The sequence below is a fragment of the Helicoverpa zea genome, chromosome 29 (assembly GCF_022581195.2).
Source record: "Helicoverpa zea isolate HzStark_Cry1AcR chromosome 29, ilHelZeax1.1, whole genome shotgun sequence".
NCBI classification, from domain to species: domain Eukaryota; kingdom Metazoa; phylum Arthropoda; class Insecta; order Lepidoptera; family Noctuidae; genus Helicoverpa; species Helicoverpa zea.
Window position 1 is genome coordinate 2,124,983 of NC_061480.1, and position 23,965 is coordinate 2,148,947.

At 38.7% G+C, this 23,965-nt stretch overlaps 1 protein-coding gene across 1 annotated transcript; it reads left to right on the forward strand.

The window, feature by feature from the left end:
- Positions 1-891: 891 nt before the first annotated feature.
- Positions 892-23,726, forward strand: LOC124644168 (major facilitator superfamily domain-containing protein 6). Its single transcript, XM_047183421.1, has 10 exons — positions 892-1,286; positions 13,830-13,975; positions 14,330-14,936; positions 15,296-15,477; positions 16,702-16,838; positions 17,461-17,576; positions 18,045-18,163; positions 19,078-19,204; positions 19,816-19,959; positions 21,958-23,726. Exons 1-10 carry the CDS (start codon positions 1,223-1,225, stop codon positions 22,077-22,079), a joined length of 1,764 nt encoding a protein of 587 aa, XP_047039377.1. The 5' UTR covers positions 892-1,222; the 3' UTR covers positions 22,080-23,726.
- Positions 23,727-23,965: the final 239 nt, after the last annotated feature.

Below are 23,965 nucleotides of genomic sequence, written 5' to 3' on the forward strand. Positions count from 1 at the left end.
ATTTTTATTTTTAAATGCTGCCATTTATTTTGTTTTGGTCAGGTTGGAGTATAGCTATTTTCTTCTCAACTTTCAGTATGCTCATTCCCTTCACACAACAATAATTTCAGCAATTATCTCTGAATCAAACAGTACAATTTGACGTGCACACTTGTACAAGTTGTTGCGACAGCAGATTTTTAAGGTACGCAAATAATGTATTTTTCGAGGTATCTTATTTATAAGGCCCGATAATAATTATTTTAACACTTTAGTTTTTAGCTATAACGTTTTATGAATAATAATTAAATATTTACTAGACTTAACTTATAATTACTGATTTTAAAAATGGAATAGGAACATCACTAGTCAAATGTTGAAGCGAGACGGGTGCTAACATTTTCCGTCTGTTAGAAAAGGACAGGCGTATAACATTTGACAGTGACGTTTGATAACGCAAACTGACACATGGCAGCTTCAGTATTGTCAGCGTCTAAAATTAGCCGTAAATAGTGAACTTAATTCTGAAAATAGATTTGTTACTCGTAATTTTTCACGTCAAGTGTGAAATATCTTACGGAAACCAAGTTCTTAAATATTTTTTTCAACATTGGTACCTAGCCTGAGCAAGTCTGAGAGGCTGTGTTTATTATCTTTTTTTTGTTACAATGCATTAGTGATAAAACAAAGTTGATCTTACAATGAATAAATATATTTTGAAACAAGCTACTGCTGCGGATTGTTAAATTCTAATTTTCTTATATTATAATTAAAGAATACAATACTTTATTAAAATTATCAAGATACAAAAAAGCAATCGTGAATGCATAAGGTAAGGGAAATTCGTAACCATTAACAGGCAACACCAAAATAATCCTTCAATAATCGTAAATAGTTGCGAACGTCAGTTTTATTATGACAAGCAAGTTTATCCAGTGTTCTGTTGTGTTTATTCAGTAAATAATCTTCGATTTAGCTGCGTCTGGGTTGTTATCTTGCGAAATTTACAAGTATCATTATCTACCCGTCTCATTACCTACTCCGAGCTCATAATGATACCATTTAGATTGTTAACAGCGGTTTTAAGACAGAGAAAGTAGTTTAATTATATTCTAAAACTTGTTATAGTGAACAAAAAATTATGCCATAAGCGTTCATTGACCTTTCGCAGTGAAAAAATAATATCGCGATATTTTTTTAAGTAGGCTGTATGTATATGTGAGACGTTGGTGTTTAAAAAAAAATGAAGCTGAAAATAGACAGAGGACTTTTGCCTGTAAAGGCGCACTTTTTTTTCTTTTTCGCGGGTAAGTTTTTGTAATTTATTTTATTAAAAAAAATTACAGAATATCAAAAATAAGACTTCTATACTAACAGAATAAAGAGGAATCATTTTTTTGTTTGTTTCAAAGGCTCTGAAATTGCTGGACCTATTTGATAAATTCTCTCACTTATGCTACTGCTCCACCTGCGTCTTAACGCGTTAAATTTTGGCATTACGCAGATGTGGCCAACGTTTTAATGGCAATTTATACTAATGGCATTATTAATAGCATTAAACGTTAAGCGATAACTCGGGTGTCGGTTTTTTGGACACATCAAAGGGTTTTAGTGCGCAGCTTAGAGCGCTAAGTGATGTTGGCTACATTAATGCCATCTCATTGCACGCATGCAAGGACGAGTGTAGATACTTTGTTTAAGTTGTAACTGCATTTTACGAGCACGATAATGGAATGGTCAAATGAGAAAGCTTTAGTTTTTAGAATTATTTTGTGTGTCTGAGTTTATCCTCTTTAATGTGTGTTAACGCGTTACTTCATGAGGGATTAACTCTTTGCGGAATTGTACCTAAGTGTAGCCAACACGCATTTTTAATGCAATAAGTAACGTGTAGTTGGCCATTGACATTAACGTTAACGCTAACGCAGGTGGAGCAGGAGCATTATGAAACTAGACTATCCCCGAGTAACATAGGCTATATTTTATCCCGTTACGGGCAGTAGTTCCCATGGGATGCAGTTGAACCCATAGAAAATGTCTAGTGATAAAAAAAATACAGAATAAAAAAAGTCTGTTTAACATAATAATTTAATTGAAAAGCAATGGAAATAGAGTCTTAAATTAAGTATTAACATATATTATTTTAACATGCTAATCAAATTATTATTTCTTTGACAAAGATGAATGAATTTCCATCTTAATTAATACAGATCCTAAATTCATGATTTCCATAGTATACATTATTCATTACAAATAATGCTTAGATGTATGGTATAAGTGATGGGTAACTAGGTTGAAGAGGTCAGATAGGCAGTCGCTCCTTGTGGCACACTGGTACTCAGCTGCATGCTCTTAGACTGGAAGCCAACCCCCACATAGTTGGGAAAAAGGCTTTGTGGAGGAGGACTATAAGTAATGCTAAACGTTGGAAGTAAAGCAACCTTTCCAAGTTGTTATCTTTCCAAATGTTTTCTTTGTCTTTTGAATGAATAAAAGAACAATGAATTTAATTGTTTTTCAGATACTCTTCTTTTGATAATTTTGTATTATTTTTGGTACAATGATATTCATTATTATTTATCTTCTTCAAAATTAGTCAAATTGACTCATCAGTCGAGCTTTTATAATTTGTATTTATAAATATGTATATTATGTATCTAGCTATATGTAGTTTATCAGTTGTGTTAGCACCCATAACACAAGTTAATTAAATAACTTAGCATGGGGCTAACCGTGTGTGAAAAGTTGTCCTGACATTATATTATGTTAAATTATATAACAAATGAACAATAATTAATTTTTAGACAAAAGAAGAAAAATTAAAATGTTATGAATATTTAAAATTGGTTAATTTAGTTAAAAATTTACATTGCTGTTTTAATTTTTTTTTAATCTGGTAAGTACAATAAAGAGGATTAGGTAATGTATAAAATTAAATCCTCACTAAAATAATATTACAAATGCAAAGTGACTTTAAAATAGGCTATTTGTCATCCAAGAGTAGGAAGGTAGTCCCTTGGGACTAGGGCTGCCATCCTTCCGGGTTACCCAGATTTAGTAGTAGTTTAGCGGTAGTTTGGGGTTTCAAGAAATGTCCAGGGAAAACCCGGACACTTTTAATGTAAAGAAGCACCCCATTGAATTTTAAGTATTTTTCGGCATTATTGTGTACAAGTAAATAAATGGATGAAAATAAGGTCCAGTTTAAAAAATATAGGGGAAAGATGCGATTTGAGCCAAATATCCGGGTTTTCAGAATATTTGTCCGGGTTTGGCGAAATTTGAGATGGCAGCCCTAATTGTCACAATTAGGGCTGTCATCTCAAACACGTGATTTAAGTTTTGTGTGTGAACTGTGAACTAGCTTCTGCCAGCTGTTTCACCCGCATCCCGTGGAAACCTCTGCGCGAACCCGGATAAAAAGTAGCCTATAGCCTTCCTCGATAAATGGCTACCTAACACTGAAAGAATTTTTCAAATCGGACCAGTAGTTCCTGAGATTAGCGCGTTCAAACAAACAAACTCTTCAGCTTTATAATATTATGTAGTATAGATTAAGGTTTTCTGAATATTTAATGTATTTGCATGAGGCGCTTACCCCACAAGTTTTACGTACCTATGTCAGTCCCCTCACACCCTAAAGATACACTAAATAATCATACTTGGGCCATTAATTCAAACAAGACTGCATTAGCTCCATAAATATTTAATTCTCTCGAAAGGGACTAAAAAGGTAAAGAATTTTACTACCTGATACTTTTTTGTTTCAACAAGTTCTTTTTTTTGTTGTAAAAAACATTGCCCAAACGATGTTTCCTTGTCTCTTTCCATCTTATATTAATAAAAAAAAAACTTCAGGTATTTTGCTTTTGCCAGTGGCGTCAGCCGCGTCCTAGTACTCCTAGAGTAAGATCCCAGGTTAATTTTTAGTTACCTTTCCCACCTGGTACCTGCCCAGGTGTCACAAGGCAAGCTCCACAAACACACAGGTATTTTAAGTAGGTACAGGTAGCGATTGCCTAGCTGACCTCCTCAACCGAGTTACCCGGGCAACCCAATACCCCTTGGTTAGACTGGTGTCAGACTTACTGGCTTCCGACTACCCGTAACGACTCTCAAGGATGTTCAATGACAGCCGGGACCTACAGTTTAACGTGCCATCTGAACCACAGACTCTATGTCCCTATCTCTAGTTTACAAAACAATGGATAGATAGGATATTGGGACTGACAGTTAACGTTTGTGTCTATGAAATGTCAGGGTTACATCGCGTCTTAAAGACCTCTTCAGTAAATTGTATGTATCCTTATAGAATTCACTATTCCCGGCCCGCATAGACGCCAGTCTTTATCAGTTACTAGCTGTTGCCCTTGGTTTTACCCGCGTCCCGTGGGAACTACTGCCAGAATTTTTCAAATTGGTTCGGAGCCCAAACAAAAAAAAATTTCTTCTCTATTATATTAAGTACTAGCGACCCGCTTCCGCTTCGCACGGGATAGCAGTACCTATCCTCACTATTTAATGGATGTTATTGTACATATTAATATAAACCTCTTCAATCACTCTATCTATTAAAAAACCGCATCAAAATCCGTAGATAGCTTAGTTGTAAAGATTTAAGCATACTTAGGGATATAGGGACAGAGAAAGCGACTTTGTTTTATAACTACTGCTACTAGCTTCCGCCCACGGCTTCGCCCGCAAGTTCGGTTATATCGCGTTTCCAAGAGAATTCTTCAAAAGTCCGGGATAAAAACTATCCTATGTTCATTCTTAAGGTCAACTCTATCTCTGTACCAAATTTTATTAAAATCAGTTCAGTGGTTTAGACGTGAAAGCGTAACAGACAGACAGAGTTACTTTCGCTTTTATAATATTAGCAGGGATAGAAGTGTTAAGGATAAACAGTATACGACCCTATTTGAACCTGACCGCGCGTCAAGGCCTCGCAGATTAATATCCTACTTACTGATGTATTAGCTAATAGGTGTCGTGGATACCTTGCGCGTTTCGCGTTCCCTATGACTCATGTATTATGTAGGTATATAGTCAATGAAGCCGAAAATGCGTAGTCAACAGCTAACTATATCACTACATATAAAACGAAGTCGCTTTATAGGGTTCCGTACCCAAATGGTAAAACGGGACCCTATTGTTTTCGCTCCTCCGTCCGTCCGTCTGTCACCAGGCTGTATCTTATGAACCGTGATAGTTAGAGAGTTGACATTTTACATTTTTTACATTTAACAAATACTGAAAACTAGATTAAAATAAATATTTTAGGGGGCCCCATACAACAAACGTGATTATTTTGCTCATTTTCTAAATAATGGAACCCTTCGTGTGCGAGTCCGACTCGTACTTGGCCGGTTTTTCTTTTCTCCCTATATCCCTATATTCATGCAACGCAACCGATTTTCATGCATTTTTTTTATCAGATAGAGTGTCTCAAGAGAAAGGTTTATGTATATAATACAGTAGATATAGCATAGTATAATATAGTAGAGAAATACTAATAATATCAGCTAAAATAAAACTCTGTTACTGAAGCAAAGCGAGGACGGGCCAGTAGTTAATAATATAAAGAAGAGGATACATTTTTCGTTCATTTGTTGAAGGCTCCAAAGGTTTATCCTACTATCCTTCCTACTTGTGATATTATAAATGTGAAAGTTTGTGAGAATGTATGGATGTATGTTTGTTATTCTTTTACGCAAAAACGGCCGAGCCGATTTGGTTCAAATTTAGTATGTAGATAGGTGACACCCTAGGTTACCACATAGGCTACTTTTTATCAACACACCACGCGGGCGAAGCCGCTGGCGGAAGCTAGTCTTTCATATATCTTCATGTATAAGGACCCCGACACAGTTTTAGAAAAGGCTAGGCAGATGACTGGTAGCCATCGTCATGTTTATCAACCACCGCTGAGCAAAGATCTATTCATTCTAACATTGACAAGGACAAGGCATGAGCATTGATCATTTATAATAAAAGAGTGTCTGTGGAGTTTCTTGCCGGCTCTTCTCCATGAGACCAACTTTTTGGAACCGTGCAATTAATTTGACGTTTCATAAGAGCCTGCAAAGGCCTATCTATATCTATATCTATACATATAATAAAATGATAGGAAAGTCAAAACTGTACATTGAATATTTTTTTTAAAGAATACTTGGAGGGTGATCCATAATCGATTCTGAACCCAAATATGTAGTTTTTAGAATTTTTGTCTGTATGTCTGTTTATCTACCACATAGGTGGCTTTTGCCCCTGGCCTGGTCTTAAATTCAAGGCATCCACAGAGAAAGTCTGGTTAAGCAATACACTGCCTCCTAGGCTGAGCTGCGAGATGCCATATCAAAAAAAAAGATAGACTGGAAGCTGATCCTAATCATCATCCTCCGAGCCTTTTTCCCAATCACGTTGGGGTCGGCTTCCAGTCTAACCTGATTCAGCTGAGTACCAGTGCTTTACAAGAAGCGACTGATCCCAATATAGTTGGTAATAGGCTAGGCAGAGTTGATCACCAGGCTTGTTATACCTGTTTCTTTAACCCAGTTTGGCATATCAAATGTATGTCTATCTTAATGAATAAATCAACAGAGCGTCTTGGAATATATAATTCTTATTTAAATAGTAATTACTGCCTATCTTGTTATGTAAATAGAGGAAAGTCTTTATTGTCTATTGTTTATATGATCATTATTCTCTGTGGTTCCTCTTCCCCATATTTTTGGGATCGGCTTTAAATCCGGAGGTAAGAAAGATAGTGCTAATGTCATAAGATAAGTAGGTCAGGCGCCTTCTTGTAGGTTAAGCAACGTACAGGCGTGACCAGTTACTAGAACTAACGAGGCGTTCGGGTTCCTTGTCAAATCAAGAATAATCTGTCAAAGATTGGTATTCTTGGGAGTTCTTGCCGCCCATTGACGGCCAACTGAATATGGTTCGATTATCTTTAAAATTATAAATTTAAAAAAACCCCCGACCCAAAAAAAGTACGCAATAATTATGACAAAAGGTTAAACACGCCAAACCCTATAAAAAGCAAAAAATTACTTTTAACACTACGTAAACTAAATTTTGTCGTGTCGGGGGACCGCTCTAATTCATTACTTTAGATACGTGTTTTTTTTTTAAACGAATGTTGTAATTAGGTAGGTATTATTTGATTTATGTAAGTATTTATGAAGGTAAAAAGCGGTCCCCCGACACGTCAAAATTTAGTTTACGTAGTGTTCAGTGTTCAGTGTGTTGCAAAACGAGCTGATGACCTTGAAGACCTGAACCGATTTCCACCAAACATAGCTAAGAACACTCCCGACTGACATACCTTTTAAACAAAAAAAACCGCATTACAATCGGATCATCCGTTTGGGAGCTACGATGCCACATACACACAGACACACACACACACACACACACACACACACACACACACACACACACAGACACGTCAAACTTATAACACCCCGTCGTTTTTGCGTCGGGGGTTAAAAATTAAATGATGCAACTCTCCGTTTGTTGCCGACTTCGGAGAGGATTAATTTGACGAGAACTATAGTTGGATGGAAAACTTTATTTATGGTACTTATTAGGTAACAAATATTGTACAATTGTAGATTATATTTCGTATCAAAGTATCAACACAGGTAATAACCGCTTATCTTAATAATATGTTATCAAACAATTATGAAAGATCTGAGACAGGTAAATTAATGTCTTATGACAACTACTCCATATAATGCTATTGTCTGGGGATTAAATAAAACGTTTTTGTTACGCGGTGTCCTGCGTGAGCGACGAACGCGACGCGACGCGACGCAACACGACGCGATGCTATACGCGACAGATGTCCTACGTGATTTTGGTCATTACTTCTCAAATCATGGAGAAGTTGTGTTACAATTTTGCTTGAAAGTTCATATTTAAAGTACAGACAGCAACAATCTTCCAACTTGTTTGTACTAATAAACGATTTCTTTAATATTTATGTTTTTTTTGTCCCACAACAATCAACGCTTCTGAATAGTTCGCGGTGTCGCGTCTGGTCGCCCTCAAAACAAGTACGCGTTACGTCGCGTCTCGCCGCAGACTGTCACATAGGCCGCATGTAGGGAATTCCTTTGAGTTGATCGCGTTCGTCGCGTTCGCAGCGTCGCGTCGCGTCGCGTTCGTCGCTCACGCAGGACACCGCGTTAAGGAAATCTCTTACGGTGTGTTGCACCATTTAACTACATATAACGATAACCGAACTATTTTCAGTTGTCAAATCGCTGATACATATCGCGGCAAGTATACGGTTGGTTATCGTTATAGCTAAATGGTGCAATTATAGGGTATTCGTTTTATCCATACTCTATCTATCCTAATACAATAAAGAATACATTTTTTTTAATAGTTTTTAGTACCCTAAAGGCTCCGAAACTGCTAATTTAGTTACTGCTAGATAACTTGATAAATTCTTTCACTGTTGGAAAGCTGCATTCTTTCGAGTAGCATAGGCTATATTTTATCCCGGTACCGGCAGTAGTTCCCACGGGATGCGGGTGAAACCGCGGGAAAACAGCTAGTCCATAAATATTAGTAAGGAGAAGATTTCGTTATGGATTAAGGATGGGGCCACATAAGAAGACCCTTGTTCTTTGCCCTCAAAAAAAAAGGTGTACCCTCAGGCCTTTTGCACAAAAAACAAACATACATATCATGTCTTACATGAAATTCGAGCCTCTGTTTATTATACAAAAAGTTATTTTTTCATTTTGATAAACAAGACAAGATATCTTGCTCCATGTTTTGATTTTCTATGCCCTTAAGGCAATTATGGAACATTCGCTCCCAATTAGTGGTACATGTACTGTTAGGGGTCCGTGAGATCGCATCAAAGGGTGTGCTTGCTTCTAGGTGGGGAGCTCCCTAACTGCGAAAAATGTGTTGCTGGGGAGTTTGTTGCGCCACTTCTTCCCAGCAATAACACACAGGAAGTGGTGAAGGGTGGCCGTTTTGGGGGCTGTCTTTTGTAATTTCTGACGTTCAAAAAGTGCTGTTTTGCAGCCAAGTTTGAATAAACGGTTTTATTATTTCATTTGCATGATTTATTTTTTCATGTACCCTAGTTGTGGCGGCGCAGTAGTTGAAGTATCATCCTCTCGTGTGAGAGTGTGTGGGTTCGTTTAAAGAATTTTCCAATGTAACTTTTCTAAGTACGACCGCAGACGAGGTAGACCCCGCAAAAGATGGCGCGACGACCTGGACGCCTACAACCCTGATTGGTGGGAGGTATCAAAGGATCGACAGGTGTGGAGACGAAGTTGGGAGGCCTTTGCTCAGCGGTGGGACAGTTCAGGCTAAAATAAATAAAATAAAAAACTTTTCTAAATGTGTATTGAACACTAATGATTGATTAAAGGTGAAGGAAAACATCTCGAGAAAACCCGGATTGTATAGACTGAAATCCCCAATTCGCAAGAAAAAATTCGCGAGAAAACGTGGTGATTAACGCTTAATCCTTCTATCTATGAGACGAAGTCTGTTCTCCATAGTGGAAAAAGAGGATGGATGAAACGTGGACGGATATAGGATGGATTGTGTGAAAGTCGATATGGTTAGAAAGAATGTTACTTTTGAGATGACGGCAGATAGAAGAGAGTATGCTCCGACCACAAGTAAAATTGGGAAAAGGGCAGGAGGATGATGATGATATCCTAAGAAAAAACGTAGACCTATAAATTGTGTGTTGCCCAGATAATTGGGTTGAGGAGGTCAGGTAGGCAGTCGCCCCTTGTGGCACACTGGTACTCAGCTGCATCCGGTTAGACTGCAAGCCGACCCCAACATAGTTGGGAAAAGGCTAGGTAGATGCGATGTAGAACGAGTGGTTTATTTCGCAATTAAAATAACTGTTATGCAGTATATTTTTACGACGCACATACGTAGATTTGACCAATTTAGGCGGCCAAAAATATTTTACAATGTATTTCGTTTTTTCTATCTTTATTTTATCATTATTTTATTATTTATTTTATTTAAGCATTGTATTTTGATAATAAGCATGTTTTATTGAAAAAAACCGTAAATATTTTTTTTTTTAATGTAGAGTATCATATATTTTCATTTTAAAAGTAGTTATGATATTTTTTATTATATCTATTTCAAAATAATATGTAATGTAGTAAAAAAAAAATTAATATTTTTTTATTCCTCACTTTCTGCCTCTGATATATCAGACTCTGTGTTTGATTCAGCTGGTAGTAGCATATTTTATTGTTTCAGGGCAAAATAATCTTGTTTTGATGTTTTTTTCTTTTGTTGGTCACATTTCTTCAGTTTCGTATTTCTTTAGTTTTCCTTCGTTTAGTCCTCTCACTACAATCTTTAAGTGATTTAGATGGCCGCCCCGGTCGATTTCCAACACTTGTCGGGCGTTCAAATGTTCTGCTTAACCAATTCTCATTAGTTTTAAGGATTTTTTTTACAGTTTCAGTTTTTTACTTTCGTAGCTATTTTAAAATATGCAAATCTTTGTTTAAAACTGCTTATATTATCAGGTGTGTCACCCTAATAGGTCAAAAGTTAGTTTCCTAGGTAATTTAGTTTTTCTTCCAAATTAGTCAGATCTTGCTATTGTATTTTATTGTAAATATAACGTAGGGTCACTATTTTTACGCCAGAGGTACTCAAAACAAAAAAAAATGCACTTTGTGACATTTTAAAGAAAAAAGTATTTTATTTTTGTATGAGCTTCAAATCTTAAAAAGCCTGTAAGTCGGACATCCGCAGCTATCCGCAGCCAAAAAATATGTCGTAAGCTAGTTTAATATGTCAAATATCTAAAACTAAAAAAAATGTTACGCGGTCGAACGCGATAATATAACAAAATTGTGTTTAAACAAGAAAATTACTAAAAAAATATTTTGCTTACACACCCTCTTTTAAAATTGAAATAATACTATAAAAAATTAAGTGATCACACTTAAAATATATTAAAATATAATAACTGTTACCTACACAACTCGAATCCATCATAATAGTTGCTTAATATCAATTAGATAGCACAAAAATAATTTTTCTTTAATACCGTCTACCGAGATCTCTAAAAACGTATAACGTAAAATTTGCACTAAGGTCAAGTTCCAACTCCTGGTGCAAGCGCATATCGCATGTTTGGTAGGTAGATGTGGTAAATTCTTATTGCTGGGGTAATCCTCTTTCCATTTTACCCACAATTTGATGATAACCTTTATTTAAAAAAAAAAGACTTTTGGCCAGCTAAATTGCTCAAATCTACGTTAGTGCGCGACGTTAAACAGTTATGAGAGGTATCCAACTTTGTTTGATAAAGCTCGTTTAATGAGACAATTGTAAAACTCAGTGCAAATAGCTATTAATGATAATTGCTAAGTCTCTGCAATTAAACATGCGTTTTAAACCTACCTTTTTTTAACGACGTCAAAAATCATCAAATGACCCCTTCCCGCTGTGGGTTAGCAGCGGTGAGGGAGTGTCAGACTCTTACTGACTAAAAACTGTCGTGTTCCATCGTAGGCCTTGTATGTACCCGGGCTGCGGTAAAACCTAAACTAATGCTAGAAGAAATTATGAAATGTAAAAGTAATTAATATGATTATTTGTAAAACCAAAAAAAATATGATTAATATTTATAGTATATTTTATATTGAATAGCTTCCGCCCACGGCTTCGCCCGCGTAGAGCTCGGTTATATCGCGTTTCCAAGAGAATTCTTCAAAAGTCCGGGATAAAAACTACCCTATGTTCTTTCTCAAGGTCAACTCTATCTCTGTACCAAATTTTACTAAAATCAGTTCAGTGGTTTAGACGTGAAAGCGTAACAGACAGACAGACAGAGTTACTTTCACATTTATAATACAGTCGACTCTCGTTAATTCGAAACTCGAGAGTCGAGGGACTCTTAAAATATATCGAGTTTATGAAATATTAAATGGTTCGAAATTTGTGAGAGAAAATAAATAAAACTTCGAATTGTTAAGTGTTGATCAATTATTATTTGTTAACTACTATTTTATAACAATGTCAAAAGTTTAAAGACACATTTGTGTGCATACATGTATTCATAATGTGAATTAATTAATCTTTCAAAACAGCTCCGTCACACTGCTTCAAATTATGATTGCTGCTACTCAGACTTCTCTCTGACTCTGACTTACAATCTTTCCGCCTCTTTCTCTCTGCAACTTTGAATTCTCGAGTGTTGGACGACTAAGAATTCGAATTAACGCGTCGTTTTGTTATATAGCAATGCTTTTTTCGTTCGAATTACCAAGTGCATAAAAATGTATTGATTTAGTTCGAAATATAAAGAGATTTTGTAGGGAACTCGTGATAACTTTGAATTAACGAGAGGTTCGAAATATCGCAGGTTTGAATTAACAAGAGTCGACTGTATTAGTAGGGATTATCTGCAGGTGCCTTAGTTCCCACGTCCCGAGGATTATCCTTGGCTTAATTTCTACTGTGTAAACAGGGATAATCGTCGGTTTTATTTATTTATTTATTTAACAATTTTGTACACATAAAACACAAACGACAATAAATAATAGGAAAAATTGTACAAGGGCACAGCTTACAGGTTTTGTGTCACCACTTCGTTAAAGTTGTCTCAAAAGAGCTTCAGCGTGTTGGCTTCGGCCCCACGTTCATCATTATCTCAGCCATAGGACGTCCACTGCTGAACATAGGCCTCCCCCTTAGATCTCCACAGATACCTGTTGGAGGCGACCTGCATCCAGCGTCTTCCGGCGTCCTTTATAAGATCGTCTGTCCACGTTGTTGGTGGATGTCCTACGCTGCGCTTGCTAGCCCCACGTTCGCCTTGCAAAAATCCGGGACTCTGTAGTTCCGTGGTCTGGTGGAAACATACAAAATAAGTATGGATGTGAAATCAATATAAGAAACAATACTCTTTGTGGCTCAGCCAGTTCTATTTTTATCGATACAGCGATGACTGCACTGCATACGTTGCAGTGTATAAAGTTGTCAATTAAAATGAGTATGCATTTATTTATAATATATGTATTTGCATGTATATGTTGATAGATAAAATGTTGACATGTGTATGAAGATATATATTTTATGTATGATTCATGTTTGTGTTTACAGTTTTATATATGCGGTTTTTTCCTAAAGGGAAAATGATAAAGATCAGATTTATATAATTTTCATTAGGTACTTTAGTTGGTTTTGTGTAGTTTGCTAGGGTGTATAAAAATGATTGGTAACTAAATCAGAAAAATATGATTGAGTGTACCTATCTCAGTGGAGGAGCTCGTGGCTAAAGTGACAGCCACACGAGTCGATCGATCATGTTGCCCTCGGTACGTGCGGCCCTTGGATGGTTAAAATGACGAGTTTCCACTGAGCAAGACACGTTAAATTGGTAGGTCCTTGCTGTCGTTTGAATATCTTTGGCAGTCGTTACGGGTAGAAGCCAGAAAGTTTGACAACCAGTCTTACATAGTGGTATTGGGCTATCCCGGTAAGTGTTTCAGGAGGTTAGATAGGCAGTCGCTCCTTCTAAAACACTGGTACTCAGCAGGTTAAACTGGAAGCCGACCCCAACACATAGTCAAAGACTAGGCAGATGATTCAACTGTTATATTTTTATTTAAAAACTAGCTTCCACCCGCGGTCTTACTTGCGTACTGAGATAACTGCTGCCCGTAGCCAGATGGTGACAAAAACTATTCTATGTCCTTCTCCCGGGTCCAAACTACCTCCCCTCTAATTTTCGCGCGTGATGCCGTGACTGAGGGATATAGGGATTTTTTTTTATACCTACAGAAATACATATTATCTTTTTCTTTGTCCTCCAGCACTGGGCCCGATACTCCCCCAAATCAATGTGTTCGGCCGACAGCTGGGGGTGTCTCCCGGCGTCATGGGAATGGTGACGGCAGTGCTACCCTTGCTGTGGGCGGCTGCTAAGCCTCTGTTCGGTTATGTCGTGGATTTTTGGCCGGTAAGTAGATTTTTGTTCAGTTAGATTATAAATGTTCTGAAATCTAGGTATCTATTATACATATAAGAGTTGCCCGAAATATAGGCATAAATAAATAATAATAGGTACATAGCAGTTACACGAGACGTGCTTTCCTTGAATAATAATATTTTTGCGTGTGGTCGATTTAGCTGGCAATTGCTTTAAAGGCTTATTAAGCTGGGACAAAAAGTTAGTTCTAAACAAGTAATTGCTTTAGCATTTCATATTTGATAATACGCACATAGATTTGTAACTGACCTAGATAAAGCTATTGTTGAAGCGTCAATAAACGCAATGTTTGAAATCAGAAAAATGTTTCTTCTTTCTTTTCAGGCCCACAGAAAATTAGTATTTATGCTGCTTATAACCATAATGACTAGCTCATACTGTTGTCTATGGTTTCTTCCAATGCCTGAGCCCAAAGATACGAAACTACTCGAGTCAGTCTACAAACTAAACGATACAATATACCTAAAAACTTACACAAACAATACAGTACTAGAAAAATATAACTGCCACTGGAATTGCAGCGTGGCGGGAAACTTTGACGTCTACCTGTCAAATGTGACATTTGTCAACACGGTATACATAGACAACGATGTGTCAAATAGATCGTGCTCAACATTGTCTATGGATTTTGATCATATCCAAGATGGCGATGTGACTTGTATACCAAAAGAAGATTGTAATTTATTATGTTATGAGAACGAATATTTAATACAGGGTAATATTTCTAAAAGAAGCGTAGAGAAATTAAATAATGATAGTACTGTAGCCGATTTTGGCAAGAATGACAATCTGACAGGTACTGTCGAGAAGAAAAGTGAGAGTTTCTATATGACAGCGACGTTTTGGGCGTTCGTGTTACTGACTTGTGTTGGTACAGTCGCGTTCAATGTCGCTAACTGTATTGGAGATGCTGTGTGCTTTGATGTACTTGGTAAGTTATTTATTTGATGTTATGGCAGATTATTCGCAATATCAAATAAGTATTTTGCAGTCCTCTTTGAACTCACTTATGTTTTCCCTTGTGTACTCTCGTATGTTCTCCATTATATACTCACCTTTACATGCTTACCTTATGTACTTCTCCTTTATTCTACCTCTCTTTACCCCGCTATGTTCTCCCTGAAGTACCCCTATACATATATATATTCCCTCTATGTACTCCATACTACCCCCCTATTTGTGGTATACACAGGATGTATCAGAATTTAATATATATGAATTTATGTGAACCTTTGTGAAGGGCTGGCTCCCCTGAAATTGGTATCCAGCAAAAATTACCCTTAATTCCAGGTGACCGCGGCTCAAAATACGGCGCCCAACGAGCATGGGGCACGGCTGGCTACGGGCTGACGGCGCTACTGGGAGGCTGGCTGGTGGACAGCGTCTCCGGGGAGTGCAAGGACTTCACGCCCGCCTTCGCAGTGGCCGCGGCCGCCACCGCCGCAGACCTCTACAGCTGCACCGCGCTGCGAGTGAGTCTCATGCTGCAGGATACAGGGTTACATAGAGCATGGAGTACTGAGCCCGGCGGGGTACGGGCTGGCTGGTGGACAGCGTCTCCTCGGAGTGCAAGGACTTCACGCCCGCCTTCGCAGTGGCCGCGGCCGCCACCGCCGCAGACCTCTACAGCTGCACCGCGCTGCGAGTGAGTCTCATGCTGCAGGATACAGGGTTACATAGAGCATGGAGTACTGAGCCCGGCGGGGTACGGGCTGGCTGGTGGACAGCGTCTCCTCGGAGTGCAAGGACTTCACGCCCGCCTTCGCAGTGGCCGCGGCCGCCACCGCCGCAGACCTCTACAGCTGCACCGCGCTGCGAGTGAGTCTCATGCTGCAGGATACAGGGTTACATAGAGCATGGAGTACTGAGCCCGGCGGGGTACGGGCTGGCTGGTGGACAGCGTCTCCTCGGAGTGCAAGGACTTCACGCCCGCCTTCGCAGTGGCCGCGGCCGCCACCGCCGCAGACCTCTACAGCTGCACCGCGCTGCGAGTGAGTCTCATGCTGCAGGATACAGGGTTACATAGAGCATGGAGTACTGAGCCCGGCGGGGTACGGGCTGGCTGGTGGACAGCGTCTCCTCGGAGTGCAAGGACTTCACGCCCGCCTTCGCAGTGGCCGCGGCCGCCACCGCCGCAGACCTCTACAGCTGCACCGCGCTGCGAGTGAGTCTCATGCTGCAGGATACAGGGTTACATAGAGCATGGAGTACTGAGCCCGGCGGGGTACGGGCTGGCTGGTGGACAGCGTCTCTGCGGAGTGCAAGGACTTCACGCCCGCCTTCGCAGTGGCCGCGGCCGCCACCGCCGCAGACCTCTACAGCTGCACCGCGCTGCGAGTGAGTCTCATGCTGCAGGATACAGGGTTACATAGAGCATGGAGTACTGAGCCCGGCGGGGTACGGGCTGGCTGGTGGACAGCGTCTCCTCGGAGTGCAAGGACTTCACGCCCGCCTTGGTGGCCTTTGGTTTACAAAGACCCCTTGATTACATAGACCCCTTGATTACAAAGACCCCTTTGATTACAAAGACCCCTTGGTTACATAGACCCCTTCATTACAAAGACCTCTTGATTGCAAAGACCCCTTGTTTACAAAGACCATGGGGCACCAAGTTCAGTGTCACATGCTCATGCTCTTAAATTAGAAGCCACTTGGGTAAAGGCTAGGCAGATGATGATGTTCTCTGTTCCCGGCAGCTGCCATCGCTGTCGAGTCCGGAAGACTCTGGCAAGGCGTTGCGCGATGTGCTCAGAATACCTAAAGTGATCGTGTTCATCTCCTTTGCGGTGGTCGCCGGTACCTTCGATAGCTTCATCATTTATTATATGTTTTGGTAAGTAATAAAAAAATGACTGTTCTATACATCTATGTTTTACACAAACACGCACACACACACACACACACTCAACACATACACACACACAAAACACACACACACACACACACAACACACACACAATGATATCTTTACATGAAGACATGTGGGTTGTACACTAAGGGCTCCGAAACTGTTTGAAAAATTCGTTCACTGTTGGGAAGCTATACTATTCCCGATACGGTCAGGATGCGGGTGAAACTGCTGGAAAACAGCTACTTCAAATATAAAATGTGTTACAAACCTCAAAGCAAGTTTGTGGTAATTTGTAACTCCAAAAATTGTTGTTATACTAGCTGTTCAAGGCGAGAAAACTTTCCACAAATGGATGAAAAGTACCCTCGAAATACGATAAATTGAGCCCAATTCCGGAGTTGAAATATCGGAAAAACTATCCGGAAAACTCCGGAATTCCGGAATGGATGCCCTAGTACCCTATATGTTATGCTAATATAATTATTATAAACTACTAGCTTTCGCCCGCGGTTTCACCCGCGTCCCGTAGCCGGATGGTGACGAAATGTGTTTTTGCGAAAAGCGCGAAGAACGTTATTAACATTTAACAATAATTTATTTCTAGGTTTTTAGAAGAGCTAGCAGAGAAAACAGGACACACGGCTAATATTAAAATAATAGAAGGCGTTGTCGTAGCCGCCGAGAGTTTCATCGGAGAACTGCTGTTTTTCTTCTTCTCTGGTAAATAACATTACTTTGAAATAGTTATATAGCCTTAAATAAACACATTACTTTCACTTATGCGACGCAGTCGGGTAAAATCACCTGTCCTTGCAACAATCATCATCTCCCGAGCCTTTTCCCAACTATGTTGGGGTCGGCTTCCAGTCTAACCGAATGCTGCTGAGTACCAGTGTTTTACAAGGAGCGACTGCCTATCTGACCTCCTCAACCCAGTTACCCGAGCAACCCAATACCCCTTGGTTAGACTGGCGTCAGACTTACTGGCTTCTGACTACCCCTAACGATTGCCAAGGATGTTCAATGACAGCCGGGACCTACAGTTTAACGTGCCATCCAAAACACAGTCAATGGTGTCAGTAGGATGTGACTAAATTAATATATTTATTAAAATTAATTAATTATATAAACTATCTATATTTAAATTCTAAAAATAAATATTATTATATTTTGTAATCCTACTTTCAGGTAAAATAATAAAACGTTTCGGCTACGGCACGACGCTCACGGTGTCACTATTCTGCTACGGCGTTAGAATGGTTTGCATATCGTTTATACAGAACCCGTGGCATCTTGTGTTTATTGAGGTAAGTTTATTTTGTTCCTTACACGGTTGTTTTTTTAGGGTTCCGTATCTAAAGGGTAAACGGGACCCTATTAGTAATACTCCATTGTCCGTCTGTCACCAGGCCATATCTGATGAACTGTGATAGTTAGACAGTAAAAATTTTCATGAGTGATATATTGTTGAATTTATACCGAAAATAATAAAAAAACACTACTTCTCTTTATTCTAACTCTCTTACTACGGGTCTGTAGGAAGAGATTTCGATTTAGAAATAAGCAGTACCTTTGTACTATTTTATGCCATGTCTACTTCTTTTATATTTTCACTGTGTACATAAATTGATAAATAAATAAAATAAATAAATAAAACAATAGACTACATATTTATGGAAGTTCTCGTGATTTTCACCATTTAATAGTGACCCGGTTTTTAACTGATATTGTTAACTATTTTACTAAGGACTGGCCGCGATTTCACCCGCGTCTCGTGGGAACTACTGCCCGTACCGGGATAAAATATAGCCTATGTTACTCGGGAAGAGTGTAGCGCCCCAACAGTGAAAGAATTTATCAAATCTGTTCAGTAGTTTCGGAGCGACAATAATTATTAACTTTTTATTAACACGCTTATATTAGCTTCACTTGTAAAACTATGTATGTAAGAAAATCTTGGAATCTTAATTTGACCCACTTCCCGGTCTTCGATTAGGATGACATTTTGCACACGCTCTGCGTTCAGATGACAAATGACTAGCGTGGTTTTTAATTTTGTAAACTATTATAATCATCGGCAAGGATATTGAGCCCTGACCTTCACCTGCGCAGAAGTGATTTATTGGTTTATTGCCTTAAGTGTACAGTGCGCAAAGCGATCCCCACTCTTCCGCCGAGAGCTCATTATCCGTGCCGATATAACTATAATTTTGTTCTTCAGGGTATAATGCAAGGTCCTACATACGCGCTATGCTACGCTACTATAGTAGGCTACGCGGCACATGTGGCGCCGGAGGGATACTCCGCCACCGTGCAGGGGATCGTGGCAGGGATGGATGACGGACTAGGTAAGGATGAAGTTAGTTACGTGTGGGTGAAGTTAGTTATGTGTGGGTGAAGTTAGTTATGTGTGGGTGAAGTTAGTTATGTGTGGGTGAAATTAGTTTCGTGTGGGTGAAGTTAGTTACGTGCGGGTGAAGTTAGTAACGTGTGGGTGAAGTTAGTAACATACGGGTGGAATTAGTGTGATGAGGGTGAAGTTGGGGTTCAGTTAGTTCCGCGCAGTTGAAGTTGAGGTACAGTTAGTTACCTGCGGGTGAAATTGGGGTACAGTTAGTTACTCACGGGTGAACTTGGGGTACGGTTATTTACGCGCGGGTGAAGTTAGTTACACGCGAGTGAAGTTGGTTATGTGTGGGTGAAGTTGGGGTGAAATTAGTTACGCGCGGGTGAAGTAAGTTACGTGTGGGTGAAGTTAGGTACCCGTGGGTGAAATTGGGTACGCGCGGGTAAAGTTGGTTACGTGCGGATAAAGTTAGGTTCGCGTGGGTGAAGTTAGTTACGTACGGGTGAAGTTAGATACGTATGGGTGAATTTGTGAAGTCAGTCAACTTTGGGAGAAGTTAATTACATTTGGGTGAAGTTGGGTCGAAATTACCTATTATTGTTTCTTCCACAGGCTTCGCAATAGGTTCGCTAGTGGGCGGGCAGTTGTACAGCTGGGCGGGAGGCCGCGGCGCCTTCCGTGTGTTGGGCGGCGTGGCGGTATTAGCGTCTGCCATACATGCTGGCCTGTTTGTGTTGGTCAGCAGGGAGAAAGCAGGTTTGTATCACACTCATAGACATAATAATAGTAAACAGGACTGCGCACTTTTACCCAAAAAACGAGCCGAGTGAAACAGTTAGTACGGAGGCCGTCTGTCCCTTTCTAATAGGGTGACTATGAGATTAAGCTATGTGAGACAAATCCGAATTTGCTAAGATTATTAATCACAGATTGGTATTGAAATTTTACCTTATGCAGTTTGTGACCTTAAAATACTAATAAAGGCTTTTAATAATTAGCGAGAATTAGCAGTATAAAAGCAGGAAGATTCGAAGTGAAGACTGTTTTTTTTTGTATTTTTGCTTCACATATAGACTGCTGAGCCGTTTATGTCGCCTTTCTTCGTTTTTTGGGAAGCTATAACAATAGTACAACAGTTTTAAAATACATCACCCATATTTTGACTCATTACAAGAATTCATGGGCACCCTAGTTGTTTGATTTACGAAAATGTTATTATTAGCTAACCTGTGGAACGATATGTTGTAACCACCATAGGATTCACTTTTACAAGTATAAACGCAACAGTTTTTCACCATTTTAATAGTTTAAATTGATTTAATACAAAAAATATAAACAAAACTTTAAGGGCCTTACTACAAAAACTTTAAACCCTGTTTTACACTTGTCTAATAAAATTTTGGCTGCAAAATGAACCATATGTCAACGTCATAATTTGACATTTTTTTAGACAAGGCATAAACTGACGTTTAAAAGTTTTTGTGGTAAGACGGTAAATGCTGATTACGCGCCAAGAATGTTCAGGGTTACCGCTAGAAAATAAAAAAAGCAAAATAAAAATTTATGTTGTTTATGTTTTAAGAATAAATACGAATAAATTAATGCGATTTTTATTAATTTGTTGACTTACAATTGTTAAAATAAGATAAAAATATAAGTGATTCAATTGTTTTTTTGGGAAGACAAAACTGTCGATCACAACATTTTTTTATGCTGGCAAGGTGTTAGAAAGAGACAAACGGCCTCCGTTCTAACTATCCCTCTCGGCTCGGATTTGCCTCTGTGTATTATGCAACCAATTTAGTACCTTATTGCGTTGGAATAGAGTTCATTTTCGTAAGTATATATTTTGAGCGTGCGCAATCTTGTTTAGTATATTACATCTATGATCACACTAGCATACATATTAAATCTTATTGGTCTTACCACAGATTATATAATAGTTACTGTCTTACTATAAAAACTTAAACATGTGTCGAACACTTGTCTAAAAAAACACAATGGACCTTATTTCAATGCCATAATCTGTAATTTTTTTACACAAGTGTTAAACTGACGTTTATATTGCCGGTATATCTTTTTTTAGGTTGGGAAATCATGTAATGACCTTTCCCGTTGTGGGTGCAGCGTGAGGGAGTGTCAGACTCTTACTGACTAAACCCTGTCCCTCCATGTTCCTTTTCATCATCATCATCTCAGGCATAGGACGTCCACAGCTGAACATAGGCCTCCCCCTTAGATCTCCACAGATACCTGTTGGAGGCGACCTGCATCCAGCGTCGACGGCGACCTTTATAAGGTCGTCTGTCCACCTTGTTGGTGGACGCCGCGGTAACTTGCGCGAACAATCCCTCGGCCTCGGCAGGCAATTTATCTTATACGTTAGTTATAAGGACCGGCTGCGGGATTGTTCGCGCGAATTACCGCGGCGCTGGTACCTACATAAAGGGCTCAGGAAGGAACATGGTGTCATGGTGTGTTTTAGTCAGTAAGAGTCTAACATTCCCTCACGTTGCACATACAGCGGGAGGGGTCATTTGATGATTTCCCATCTAAAAAGTTTTCTGGCTGCAGCTATGACACTTCCAACTGACTTTCGACTTATTTATGAAAATTTTGTATAGGCCAACATTATTTTTGCATACTTAGCTTTCGAAAAAAAATGTTGACCTTGAAAAGAGTTGACAGCACTTTTGTCTACAATTAAACAGTTTTTTTTATTGCCCTCTCAAATAAAAGCCTTTCTTCTTTTAGCCGACAAGGAACTATCAGAAGGCATCCCAGAAGAGGGCGAGAAGATGTTACAAGAGCACAGTAGCGCCATCTATCATCACACGACGGTACCACTCAACGGCGACGACAAAGTTGACAGGTAACGGATTGCGATAAGAGATGGCGCCACTTGTGTGTAGAAGATATGTACTACCCGTGCCAATAAAGAATGGGATTAGAAATCGCGACAGCTGTATTTACCTCTCGCTCATACACTATAGCACAGGAGCGAGAGTTGAATACAGCTGTCGCGATTTCTAATCCCATTCTTTATCGGCACGGGTTGTAGATAATAATATATTATTGATTGATTATTTTGTATGTATATTAATGTATGAAGGGTACTTTTTTCACTGTTTTATCATTTAATAATTCAGTTCTTGATTTATCATGTAAATGATGGTAGAAATTCATGAAATATTTATTTAGTAGATTTGATTTTGTTAGGGAATAATTGTGTTTCGCGGTTCCTAGTCAAAGTCGAAGTCAAATGTTTTTATTTCAAATAGGCCTTTGAAGGCTCCTATAAAACGTCACACTAGTTGCACGGTTCCAAAAAGTTGATCTTATGGAGAAGAGCCGGCAAGAAACTCCATAGACACTCTTTTTAAAAAGTAACATGTTCACAATCATTCTATTACATAATAATAGTAGTAGTACTGGAAGTACCTACCTTTTTTTCTTATTATTTTGTGATTTTATACAGCCCGTGACTATAACATCGATATAATTTTGACATTCGTGATACAAATGTATCAGTTTTTTAAGAAGGAAATGAAAACGAACAAACTAACTATGGCAAAAATAAACGATTATATTCTATTATATGATTGTTCAAATAAGTGAAAATCCTATACCTAATTACGGTGCAGTTAGTATCTAACTAAATCTACCAATAAATAGTTTATTAATTGATGGCCTAATGTCCAAACTCGACCAAAATGGAGCGGAGAACCAATAGATTGTCTCCGTTCAGGGATACTAATGCCGTCCAAGACCGATTGTCGGTCACGGTCTCATAAATTATAAGGAGATCAGCCAGCTGAGCAGAACATATTATAGAGCACGAACATTAGCTTGGACTGCGGTGCACTCACTATTCCTTCACTCTCATAACGCGATGCGACGACAAGCCCACACCACCGGAGAGAGATCTCAAGTACCAACGACTGCAACGTGCGAGACGATGCATGTATAATACTGAGTGGGCGGAGTCGAGACGTTTCAATAGCGACATTCTATTGGTTGCTTAAAAACTTCTCTTTTGGTTTCGCTTTGGTTGTGTCTTGGCTTTAAATATACATCTCATAATACCTATTTACTATTTGTATTTAGGTAAATCTTAGGCCTTAGTTCACTGGCAAAAAAATAATAAAAAAAACGGACTTTTATGTTGAAACTTGGCTTTGAAAAGATTTGAAACATTATTTTGGGCGTAAAAATATTATTTATTTTAACGTAGGTAATCTATGTATGTATATAAGTACCTATATCAATAAATGTGCCATTTTGAGAAACAATAATTTCCAAAATGAAGTTTGAAAAAAAAAAGAAATTTTATCAATATAAGACAGAATGGTTGTTGTAGTTGTTTTAAGTATATTTTTTGTTATAATTTTCCAATATTTTATTACCCTTTTTGACTGAGTTGAACATTTGTAAAATAATCTTGTTTTTCGAATTATCAAATAGAAATGAAATGACTGAATGATTTGCCAATGCTTTTTTTTATAAATAAATTATTAATATTATACAATATATTATTCCAAATATCAATTTTATCTATACTAATATTATAAAGAGGAAACATTTTTTTGTTTGTACCCTAAGGGCTCCAAAACCACTGAAACGATTTGAAAAATTCTTCCACTGTTGGGGCGCTACACTCTTCCCGAGTAACATAGGCTATATTTTATCCCGGTACGGGCAGTAGTTCCCACGGGACGCGGGTGAAACCGCGGGAAAACGGCTAGCATTATATAAATACAGG